The sequence below is a fragment of the Lethenteron reissneri genome, chromosome 64 (genome assembly GCF_015708825.2).
Source record: "Lethenteron reissneri isolate LAM-NWPU_2019-01 chromosome 64, ASM1570882v1, whole genome shotgun sequence".
NCBI classification, from domain to species: domain Eukaryota; kingdom Metazoa; phylum Chordata; class Hyperoartia; order Petromyzontiformes; family Petromyzontidae; genus Lethenteron; species Lethenteron reissneri.
In genome coordinates this window covers 3,509,854-3,521,858 of record NC_083842.1, presented here as the reverse complement: position 1 = coordinate 3,521,858, position 12,005 = coordinate 3,509,854, and the positions used below count along the sequence as shown (strand labels likewise).

Below are 12,005 nucleotides of genomic sequence, written 5' to 3'. Positions count from 1 at the left end.
TGTCTCCCCGGTGCTGATGCTTAACACATCGCCGCCACCACCCACCCAGGTGCTTGCGTGGCCGTGCGGCAGAGGCAGCGGAGTACAGTAGACACCCTCACTGCCCCACTACCCAATGGCGCAGCGGTGGGGTCGCGAGTTCAAATCCCACTGGGTTTGGTTCACTCAGCCCATCATCATCCCTGTCACGCGGGGTCGATAAAATAGGTACTATTTTGTGGAGAAATTAACGGTCGTTGGTTTGTGGATGGACTCGCCCCCGGCCACATAAATGTGGAATCCCCCCCCCCCCCCACTTTCTCTACAGGATTGATGCCTCAATGCTCGTTTGAGCAGCAGCAGCAGCAGGAGGTCACGCTGAGGGCTCTAAGGCAGTGTGGAGGAGGGGCTGGGGGCGGTGTAATGCTGGATACTGGACGTGGTGATAATCCTCACTCGGCCACAGATGGCGATGGTTACATCACTGCGACCAGCTCAAGGGCCGTGGCAGCAAAGCCCCGCTGCTGTAGCGAACATCCCACAGCACATCCACGTCTCTCCACCTTCGCCACTCGAGTCTTGGGGTCAATTTACCGCCGTGACCTCCACGGCGCGGGGAAGATCTCACCCAGGAGTGCGGTTGACAAAGAGGGACGTACACATACAAAGACCCCCCGTATAGCCTTATCAGATTGTTTGGGGCAAGTGCTGTCAGTCAGCACCTACGAAGGCCGGCACGGCACGCGAGGGGGGGGGGTGGCCAGCACCGCGCCCGGCCGCCTTTGTCTCCCTAGTGGCGATGTTGACACACCGCACCAGATGAGTACAGAGGGTTCTGGCCAAACATCTTAATGCAGGACCTTTTTGAAAACGAGTAGTCTTGAGACTCACGCTGCCCTGGGTATGCACAAGCGTGCTGAGTTGTCATTCCGCTTGTTCGCCACGGAAAGCCTCGCACGAGTCTCGAGACTCGTTTTCAGGAGGGTCCTGCCAAGTTCTCGCGGTAGGGGGCGACGTTGCAGCTGCTGCTGCTGTGCGATCGCAAATTGAGTGGAAGTCTGCGGGGAATTGTTGAGAGCTCTGCGAGGAATAAAACCCGGAGGAACCCCTTTGCAGACCAGGGGCGAGACACACCGACTCCACACACAGAGAGAGAGAGACGCCTCCACGCACCAAGGCCCTGATTCCGATTTCCCAGAGCGTCTTGTAACTCAGAGAGCACCCGTGACCGGCCCTCATTATCATTCTCAAACGCCGAGTGAATTGAGTCGGACAAACATCCTCACGTCGGAGCGCGGTGCAATGTCTGGCGCCGGGCTCTGTCCGCACTCAAAAGTCATTCGCCGCTCACACGCACGCGCGCGGACGTCAACATGCAAACAACAACAACTGCGGTTTACCTTGAGACGTGTAGGAATACTTAGCATAGCGAGCCGACACCGCCATCCCAGCTGTGGTGAATGCAATCCATGTGAGAGCGCCCGCCCAAAGTCCCATTATCGGAGGGGACGTGAGCTGACGATGCTTCCGACGCTGATTCTCCTCTTACCGCCGCCCCCTTCCGATCTGCCTCGATCACTCGATTCACTCGCGGTCAGAGCAGCAGCAGCGGCGACGACGCCGGCAGCACTGGTCGTGGCAGCAGCAAGAGCAGCAGCAGCAACAGCTGACAGCTACAGAGTTCAACATTCTGCCTGCGAAGGGTCCATGTCCAGGGAGCGCGATCCAGTCCGCCTTTCGCGTCGTCCGTGCGCGCCGCGGCAAATGCATGGGGGGCGCGTGGTGGGGGGGGGAACTACGTTCTCCAAACCACCGTCAGCACCACCACCACCGCCGCCGCCGATGGGTCTAACGTGCCAGCCTTTGTAGTGTTCGTTTAACTGTCGGCCAAAATTATAAAAGTTCAAAGTATACGTGGACCGCAATGCAAGCGGGTGATGATGGAGCGTCTTCTCTTTTGATGTCTTCTTTAGCAGCCGCTGCTACTGCTGCTGATGATGCTGATAATTTCGCTGCCGCTGCTGATGATGATGGTTTCGCTGCTGTGCTAAGAAGATCCACCAGCCATCGTGGTCGATGTCCGCCCGTTGCTAGAGTGGTCACTGAAGCGAAACTCGGGGCAGTTGAGGATCCTTCAACGAGTTCGTTTTGTCCCCCTGCGTGATGACACACAGAACACACCGAACACACACGGCAAGAAAGTGCCGCTGCGTGTGAATGAAGATGCTGCCGAGACCTACACACACCACCACCACGTCGAGACAACCTCCTTCCCGCTGCCGTAGCGACTCACTGTTATAGCCACGCGCCAAACGAGGCCCCCCCTACAAGCAGAGAGTGAGAGAAGCTGAAAGCCGCCCGATGTTTAAATATCAGCTGCGGCAGTGCGTCACCAGCTCCGACACGCGGAGTGACCACCCCCACAAGTGTCCAAGCGATGCCACCACCACCAACCACCACCACCAACCACCCCACCACCACCACCACCAACAACCACCACCACAACCACCACCACACAACTTCCAGTCGTGCTCTTGGACGCGCTGTGATATCGATCCATCACCATCGCCATCATCATCATCGCGATCGCCGAGTGGCGATTCCTATTGGCTGCCGCACGCTACCAAAGGCGCAAACCCTGCAACTGCTTGGCTCACGGAGGGGCCATCCTCCTCCTTCCTGGAGACATCGCGGGGAGACTTGTCCACGGCTCGATCTGCGCGTCTGCTGCCCCTCCCCACCCCCCCTCTCGTATTCAACGGGAGAGAAGTTGCACCACGGATCGGCACGGAATTGACACTGATTGGCGGCAGATTTTGATCTGTGTCAGATCTGTACGAGTTGACCACATCAGACACCACCTTCCGACAAAGACAAATGTCCCCACTCCCACATAGCCTACGCAGCCTACGCAGGCAAGTGCACACAGACAGACTTCCCGCACGCACCACAGATCAACCCCTAGACTGTTGAGTCAGCTCCTGTCAGCGAGCACCTATCCAGGCCGCCACGTCTCTCACGGACGCAGTCGGTGCTGCTGCTGCTGCTGGCGGTGTGGCCGGCACCACGGCGCTGACGTCTCAACCACACGCGACTCGTTTGTGGCCGAGGGCACCTAAGTCGGGTTCGGGCATTCGGTTCGGATCCTCGTTTTTCCGCCACTGATGCTGGCCCAGGCACGAGAATGCAACTCGCGGTGCATCGCGCTGATCACTTTCACACCGCATCCCCCGAACCACACGCAGTACAGTAACACACAGAGAGAGAGAGAAACTACGCACAGCAGAATGTCTGCGCTGTTATAAGAGCGCTTGCCATCGAAGCGTCTGCTAAGGCGGCGCGGGGAATCTGCGTGTCCTTGCGCGTTGTACGCGTGCGAATGCGTCTTTGTGTCGTGCGGAGGTGCTGCTCGCGGACAGAAAGTGTCTCTCCCCCCCCCCCCAACTGTTAATGCGACACGGGGGTGGGATCTTTGTCTTGTTCTTTGTGTGTGTGAGTTGTGTCTATCTGCGCGTGTGTGTGAGAGAATGTGTGTTGCGTGTGTGTGTGTGAATGCGTGTCTGTCTGTACGTGTGTGAACGTGTCTCTGTGTCTGACTTTGTGAATGTCTGTTTACGTGTGTGAGAAAGTTTGTGTGTGTGAATGTGTCGCCGTGACTGTCGATGTGAATCTCTGTCTTTTGTCTACGCAAATGTGCGTGAAAGTGTGTGTGTGTGTCTGTGACTGTGTGTGTGTCTGTGACTGTGTCAGTGAACGTGTCTGCGTGAGTGTGTGTGCGCTCCGCATGCATTTCACAATAGCACTAACCACATCAGACGCGCAGCATATGACCCACATACACACACAGGCACACTCCCTCACACACACACACACGCGTTGTGTGTGTGCGTGTGAACGTACTCACAGTCAGCTGTACGAGACGAGAGACCGATCGAAAGAGAGATTCCTCCCTTCGCTCACGAGTGCAACTCCTCCTCCAACATCCAACGTCGGCGTGTCCCCTCTCAAAGCAGCAAGCAAACCAGCAGCAGCAGCAGCATCACAACTTTTCGCCAGACGGAGGAGCAGAGAGTGAGCCCCCAGGCACACACGGCTCACACATACGGCTCTCTCACATACACACACACGCGCTCTCTCACATACACACACATACACACACAGCTCTCACATACACACACACACCGCTCTCTCACATACACACACACGGCTCTCTCACACACACACACCGCTCTCTCACATACACACACGGCTCTCTCACATACACACACACGGCTCTCACATACACACACGGCTCTCACATACACACACACGGCTCTCACATACACACACACGGCTCTCACATACACACACACATACACACACCTCTCACATACACACCGCTCTTCACATACACACACACGGCTCTCTCACACACACACACGGCTCTCACATACACACACACACGGCTCTTCCCATTACACCACACGGCTCTCACATACACACACACGGCTTCTCACATACACACACGGCTCTCACATACACACACGGCTCTCACATACACACACACGGCTCTCACATACACACACGGCCCTCACATACACACACACGGCTCTCACATACACACACACGGCTCTCCACATTACACACACACGGACTCTCACATACACACACACGGCTCTCACATACACACACAACGGCTCTCACATACACACACACGGCTCTCACATACACACACGGCTCTCACATACACACACACAGCTCTCACATACACACAACGGCTCTCACATACACACACACGGCTCTCTCACATACACACACGGCTCTCACATACACACACGGCTCTCACATACACACACGGCTCTCACATACACACACCACGGCTCTCACATACACACCACACGGCTCTCACATACACACACGGCTCTCACATACACACACACAGCTCTCACATACACACACGGCTCTCCCATACACACACCACGGCTCTCTCACATACACAAACGGCTCTCACATACACACACACGGCTCTCACATACACACACACGGCTCTCACATACACACACACGGCTCTCACATACACACACGGCTCTCACATACACACACGGCTCGTTTGCTCCCTGCCTGGGTTCCCTTGCTACTTTCCTGTCTAGCTCAGCCCTCCTCTCTCTCCCCCCTCTCCCTCCCCCCCACCCCCCCTCTCCCTCCTCTCCCTCCCCCCCACCACTCTTCAACGTCTTGAAGTCTCCCGTTTACTTAAAATATCGACCCCCAGAAGCCAACGGGCAGCCAATGGAGCAGCGGGGGGCCCAGGGTGGGTGCAAGGGGGGGGGGGGGAGACAAACGCGGCGCGGCCAATCCCAGCCGGGCTCCCTCCCCCACCGCCGGTGTGGGGGGATGGCGGTGGGGGACATTCTGAGGCTCCTCCCTCCCTCCCCCCACCACTCCCCCACCACTCCCCTCTCTCTCTCTGCTGTGTGGATAAGCAGAACATGGATTGAGTCACTCCACTGCTGGATGATGGCCTCTAAATTATACATATCTCCATCACTCCCACAACGACATCATCATCTATATGCTTTTCCTTCTCTGATGCGTCTCATGGAACCCCCCCCCCCCCCCTGTGTGTGTAGCACTCTGCACGTTTGCAATAATCCACTGCTGGATGAGACCTCTCCACGCCATGTGGGTCGATTCGCAGTGATTCTCAGCCTCTCCACACCCCCTCTCTCCACATCTCTCTCCACATCTCTCACATGTGTCTCATTTAAACGTCCCCCCCCCCCCATCTCGCCCTCTCTCCACCCGCTTGTGTATCTCGTTGACTTTCTGCCCCCCCCCCCCCTTTCTCATGTGTGAACATGTGTGACAGCTCATTTGTCAATCCACTGCTGGATGAGGCCCTTTCCAGGTTTCGCCTAAACCATTCCCTACCCCATCTCCCCCCCCCCATCTCTCACCCACCCACCCCTCTCTCACTCCCCCGTGTCTTCTGCCTCACACCCCCCTCTCACTCCTCCCTCACTCCTCCCTCCCTCTCACTCACTCACGACCCGTCTCCCCTTCCCTCTCTTTTTTACGATCAGAGGAAACAAGAAGATGCTCGGTGTAGTTTGGCACTTTGCTTCGTTCATCATTTCGGTTTTTTTAGTTTTGTTTCAATGCTTTGCTTTATGTAACCCCCCCCCCCCCCCCCTGTTTAAATGAAAGATTTCACAAAATATTTTATGCTCTGCTCTCCTCCTTCTTACCCCTTCCCTCTCTCTCTGCCCCCTCTCTCTACCCCCTCTCTCTCTCTACCCCCTCTCTCTACCCCCTCTCTCTCTCTACCCCCTCTCTCCCTACTCCATGTCTATGTCCCCCTGTTTTCTATGTAAGTTTTTTTTACTACGACAAGTCCTACGGCCTCCGACGGGTAGCTCATATCTGCATGCAGAGCTCTCCGTCATCTGCCACCGAGCACACGGCCTCCTCCAGCGCCCACTGCTCCTTGAAGGCCGGCACGGCGTGGGTCAGCCGCGCCACATGGCGGAACTCCAGCCCACACACCCTGGGGCACCGACCAGAGCGCGGAAGATGCCCAGGCTGCTGGCCGGATGTTTCCCCTCCAGGGCCACCTTCCTCGCCCTGTACATGGCGAGCTTGGCGTAGCCGACGAGCACGTTGACCAGCCCCTGAAGATGTCCTAATCTCTCCTCGTCATCAGTGCCAAATCTGTGCCGAATCAGTGCCAGACCTGTGCCAGATCTGTGCACTTTCCCGTTAAATCCGAGGGCAACAGACACGCGGTTCAACCTGTTGACAAGTCTCCCGCAGAAGACCGCGCTGTCTCCACGGTCCGACCGAGCGTGGAAGAGTAGGCCAAACGCCCACCCAGGGCTCTCTCGCGTGGAGGCCACTTCCGTCAACAGCAGCGTGAACGAGCAGTTGCAGGGTTGCGCCTTTACCTTACTTCACCACGCCGTTCCGTGCTGGTTGCAAACAAGCAGGCAAACCCTTCCCATATCTGTCTCTCGACATCTGATGTATAAAACAAAGTATTTTTCACACATCCCATCAGCCGCACTGCCCTTCTGGGAGTGTGCAATTTCAGCATGCAAGAACAAAAAACCCTGGGCCGGTTTCGACAGTCAGTGCCTCGTCGGCAGCGAGGCTTGCGCAGTGCGGGGAGGTGTGTGGGAGAGGTGGGGGGTAGGGCAATGCCAGCCCAGGTTCTCCGATGCTTTTTTTTTATATCAGGCGCCACTGATGTGAGCCGAGGATTGGAACTCGGGTCGCCGGGTTCGCAGCGCTGCGGCGCTCACCGCTTGCTTTGCTGCGCCACAGATGATTGCGTAAAACAAAAGTCGTCAAGAGTGTTTGACCCCACACGTGGCTGAGAGTGAGTCACGGGAGAGAGAGAGCGAGAGAGAGAGAGGGGGGAGGAGGAGGTCATTGTTTCGAAACGCAGCCCCGCCCCCCAAGTGCGCGCGCGCGCGTGTTCTCCCCTAGGTCGACTCAGACTTAAATACCTGGTGCGCTGTGTAAATGTGGTGCACTGGGGAGACAAATGCGGCCGGGCGTGGTGCTGATCACAACACCGATCCGGCCTTCATTAGGTGTTGAAACTCGCTAACCGCACTTGCCCCCACAGTCTGTGTAGGACGGTTTACAGGGGCAGTCCTCCACAGGGAAGCTCATAACTCGGCACACCACGCCCAGTATAGCTGCCCTCCCCGCGGACGTGGCTTCCACGTCGTGACGCGCCACCACCTTATTTAATTATTTTTGTTCCACCACCCCGACTTCTGCCGGGCCGATTCAAGAGCGTGGGCCACCGTAAATAGACCCCCGCGAGTGGATGAGGTTGCAGGGTCCGGCCAATCACCCCTCCCTACCCCCTGACCCAGCGTGAAGAGGTGGGGAGGGGGAGGGGACATGCCTCCCCCCCCCCAGGGCCGAGAGACGAGGCTTGCTTGCGAGCGCCACTCACTCCGTGATGATCATTCTGCTGAGCATGATCATGCTGATTCTTACTCTTTGTTTTTTCCGGTAAAGTAACGTAGGTAAAAAATACAATAAATAAATGAAAACAACTAAATTAAATTAAATCACATTTTCATTTATTGTATTTGATTTTTTTTTTACCTACGTGACTTTACCGAAAAAAAAAACAAAGAGTATGAATCCTTGCAGTCACGAAAGCTTCAAATCTAGAATTAATGCTGATTCTTGTTGGTGATGACGATATCGCTGGTAATGATTCTCGCTGATGATGATGGTGATGCTCATGACACTGCTGCTGCTGATGATGACGACGATAAATGCTGATGGTAATGCTGATGATGATAATGCTGCTGATGAAAATGCAGATTATATTGAATCTTGCTGTTGGTGATGATAATGCTGTGATGATATTAATGGTAGAGGTTCTCATTATTATTATACCAACGATGATCCAGGCGATTATGCTGCTGCTGATTATTCTTGTTGCTGATGCCACTGCTGCTGATAGATGATGGCGCTGATGACGCGCAGGATGATTGCTCATCAAGGCCCGTCCGCTTTGCTCATTCCACAACTCACCACGACCGCGCACTCTGCGCAGTTTCCCACTGGCACCACGCCGCTGATGGAGCAAGGGCATCATCGTCAGCAGCATCATCATCATCAGCAGCATCATCATCAGCGTCATCCGCCGCGTTGATCTTTATCAGACGCCTACATGCAGAGTGACTCATACGTGTTGTGTGCGCGTGCAGTGGATTTGGTTTTCACAAAGTGGCCGTAATCATTCCCCTCACCCTGCCCAACCCTCTTCGTTACGCCAACGAGATGATGAGCCGAGCCATCCTATCCTGGCTCAGCGGTGTAGCGCGTTCGACGCTTATTCTTTGGGGCATTTCGTTAAAGTCACGTAGATAGGTTCAAGAAAATAACAACAAAACTACGACGTTTCGATCGCAACACAAGCGGTCGTCATCTTTGACCCTATCTACTTGACTTTACCGAAAGAATACTAATTCCTGCAGTCACTAAAGCTTGAAGTCAGATTGTCGTTCGGCGCTTGTTAAGCGGGGATTCGCGGTTCGAGTCCAGGTGGGCGGGGGGCCTGGTTAATACTGCGCTGGGCGCATTCATATCCGTGGTATTGGGAACTTTTCAAGAGACCCCGTGACGTCACACGTAGGAGTCTGGCCCACGTGACGGCATCGTGCGCTCGGCGTCACGTGTGGCTAGGAGATGTTGGACGTACCTCGCCTGGGTCTACAGGAGGTCGTGGGCTCTGAACCTCGACTCTGACGGCCGGCTGCTGCTATATTTTGGAGTTTGCGTGTCGCTCTCTCTGCTCATCTCGCTCACCGTGAGTCGCGTCGATTTTACTCTGGGTTTTCAGTTTTCAGTTCAGTTTAAGTTATTAGGATTACCCGCTTGAACCATCGGCTCTTGATTTGGGTGCAACCGCAACAAAGAATACAATTACAAGATACACCTAGAGAATTCCTTGTACACAATCTAACATCACGTACATGAACAATAAAATCCGACAGAAAAAGCACCACTCATCCATGCTGGCGTACAAAAAGTGCAAAAATTCCATTTCGATGTTGATCCCAATAGCATCATAATACAATACAGATCAAAATTATAAGTATAAATCTATACTAAATAAAAACATCGGGCCAAACCAATCCCTCTAAAACTTACTAAAACAATGCTAATAATAAAACAAACGTAACAGTTTCCCAACAGATGTGATTAAAAGTTTACAATAGCTACACACACAACACACATCACTAAACCTAGCATCCTTCGCTAGCTGCATAAGTTAATCCATAACAGCGATTAACAAAAGCAGAGCAGCGCACTATAATCAGGTTTCCCCCCCCCCCCCTCAACCACTCCACAATTTAGAATCAACATCGCGCGTTTAAGTTGTTTTTGGCTGAACCCCACTGAATGTCCACGTGATCATGGACGACGATGATGACGATGATCCCCACATTCGTTGAGCTGTCATCGTGATCGGCCAGGTTCCGTTCTGCAAAGGAGCTCCACAACGCAGTGGGGCCTTACACCGAGTAAACTAATCGTTTTGAGTCGGCTTTCGTGACCAATATCAGCCATAATACCAAGTTTTTTTTTTGGGGGGGGGGGGGGTTAGATCGCGTAAATATTTCAATGCGTCGTTGGTAATTACTGACGAAACGTCGTACTCAGATTGTAAATGTCGTGGCTTGGGCTCTCCAACACACAGGTGTGGTGCTGTACTAGTATACTACACTATACACTACACTATACACTACACTACATACTATACACTACACTAGGCAGTATGCACTAATACACACTACACTATATACTACACTATACACTACACACTACTACACACTACACTATACACTACATACTAGTGCTGTACTAGTATACTACACTATACACTACACTATACACTACAGCACTACACTACACACTACACTATACACTATAACACACTACACTATACACTACACTATACACTACACACTACACTATACACTACTACACACTACACTATACACTACATACTAGTGCTGTACTAGTACACTACACTATACACTAGACACTACACTATACACTACACTACATACTAGTGCTGTACTAGTGACGAATTGGCCACGTTCTGTTCACGTGACCAACCCCTTACTACTCTTTGGTTCTTTCGGTAAAGTCACGTGGAAAGAAAATAATTAAATAATAATAGAATACGACGTTCGATTGCAAACACAAGCAATCGTCATCAGGTACGAATGAATTAAAAAAATATTTCTACGTGACTTTACCGAAAGAACCAAATTGTAATTCCTGCAGTCACGAAAGCTCAAATTCTAGTCTAACCCCTTACTAGTTGGCTGTGTCGGGCGGTGGCGGGTTTATCGACACTTTAATATATTACGTGATCAAACCCCCCAAAAAACGATTCCAAAATATAAATATTCCAAATTATTTACTTATTTATCCAGGAGAGCCACGCCGAGTCGCAGAGGCTCTTTTTCAGGAGGCTCCTGTTGCTGCATTGGGTTTTAATGACGAGTCGTGTTTATTCAAAGCCAACGCCTTGCATAAGGGGGCAACGCTCTATCCCCCACGTACACATGCAAACTGACGGCGATTAGCGCACTGGCTGTTCTGCTTTGTCCTGCCGAGCCACGATATGGCTCCCTCCTACACGCCCAGGGGAAGGGAGTGTCACAGCCCATCTGTGCGGTGACCCACCAACCCTGGCTGCTGCCTGCACAGCGCTGGGATCACAGCCGGCCACGCACAGCAGTGTGACCACCATTCCGTCCGCTTTACGATGTTGTGCACTGCCCTCTGCTGCTCACCTTGCAGCCTCACAGCCGATAGCACCTGGAACGCGCCGTGGACACACCATCCAAGCACCGGTCCAAGATCAGAAATCCAAGACAATTCCCTCCGTTTAAAGATGAACGCATGGGGCGTCACCACGTGCGCCACACGCACCTGATGACTGCTAAACTCTGGACTCGAGTTCAAAAACCCTTGCCCGGTTGGGATGACTCAGTTCATCACCGTCGTCATCATCGCCCCCCCCCCCCATCCGAGGGGATCAATAAAACGACCGCCAGTTTGTTTGGTGTAAGTCAAGAAACGACTAAACTCTGGATGGACTCGTCGCCGCCACGGGAATGTGGAATTTCCACCAAATGGCTCAAGCGGGAAAAATGAGCGCGGCTTTCGGGTGGAGGTGCTCACGTCGTTCACCCTCCCACCCCACCCCCCAATCTGTGAAATAGAGCTTTATAGCTCATCGGATTTCTCCAGTATAAATATTCAGATTCTGGAATGAGCGCCTGGTCAGCGAATCAATCGATCGCCTCGTCAGCGAATCGATTGCTTCAGTGAATGAATCGCCTGGTTAGCGAATTAATCGATCGTCTCGTTAGCGAATCATTCGATCGCGTCGTTAGAGAATAATTTGCTCGCCTCGTCAGCGAATCAATCACTCACCTCGTTAGCGAATCAATCACTCGCGAATCAATCCATCGGTGCCCCCCCCCCCCCCCCCC

General features: G+C 53.3%; 1 protein-coding gene across 1 annotated transcript in view; it reads right to left on the bottom strand.

Annotated features, from left to right (window-relative positions):
• Positions 1–1,688, bottom strand: part of LOC133358989 (A disintegrin and metalloproteinase with thrombospondin motifs 6-like) — a 56,895-nt gene extending 55,207 nt beyond the window's left edge. The window contains exons 1-2 of the mRNA XM_061577367.1: positions 1,674–1,688; positions 1,380–1,518 (exon numbers count right to left, since the gene is read on the bottom strand). Of these exons, the coding sequence (XP_061433351.1) occupies positions 1,380–1,518; positions 1,674–1,688 (154 nt within the window). The remainder of the gene's footprint in view (positions 1–1,379; positions 1,519–1,673) is intronic.
• Between the last annotated feature and the right edge of the window lie 10,317 nt (positions 1,689–12,005).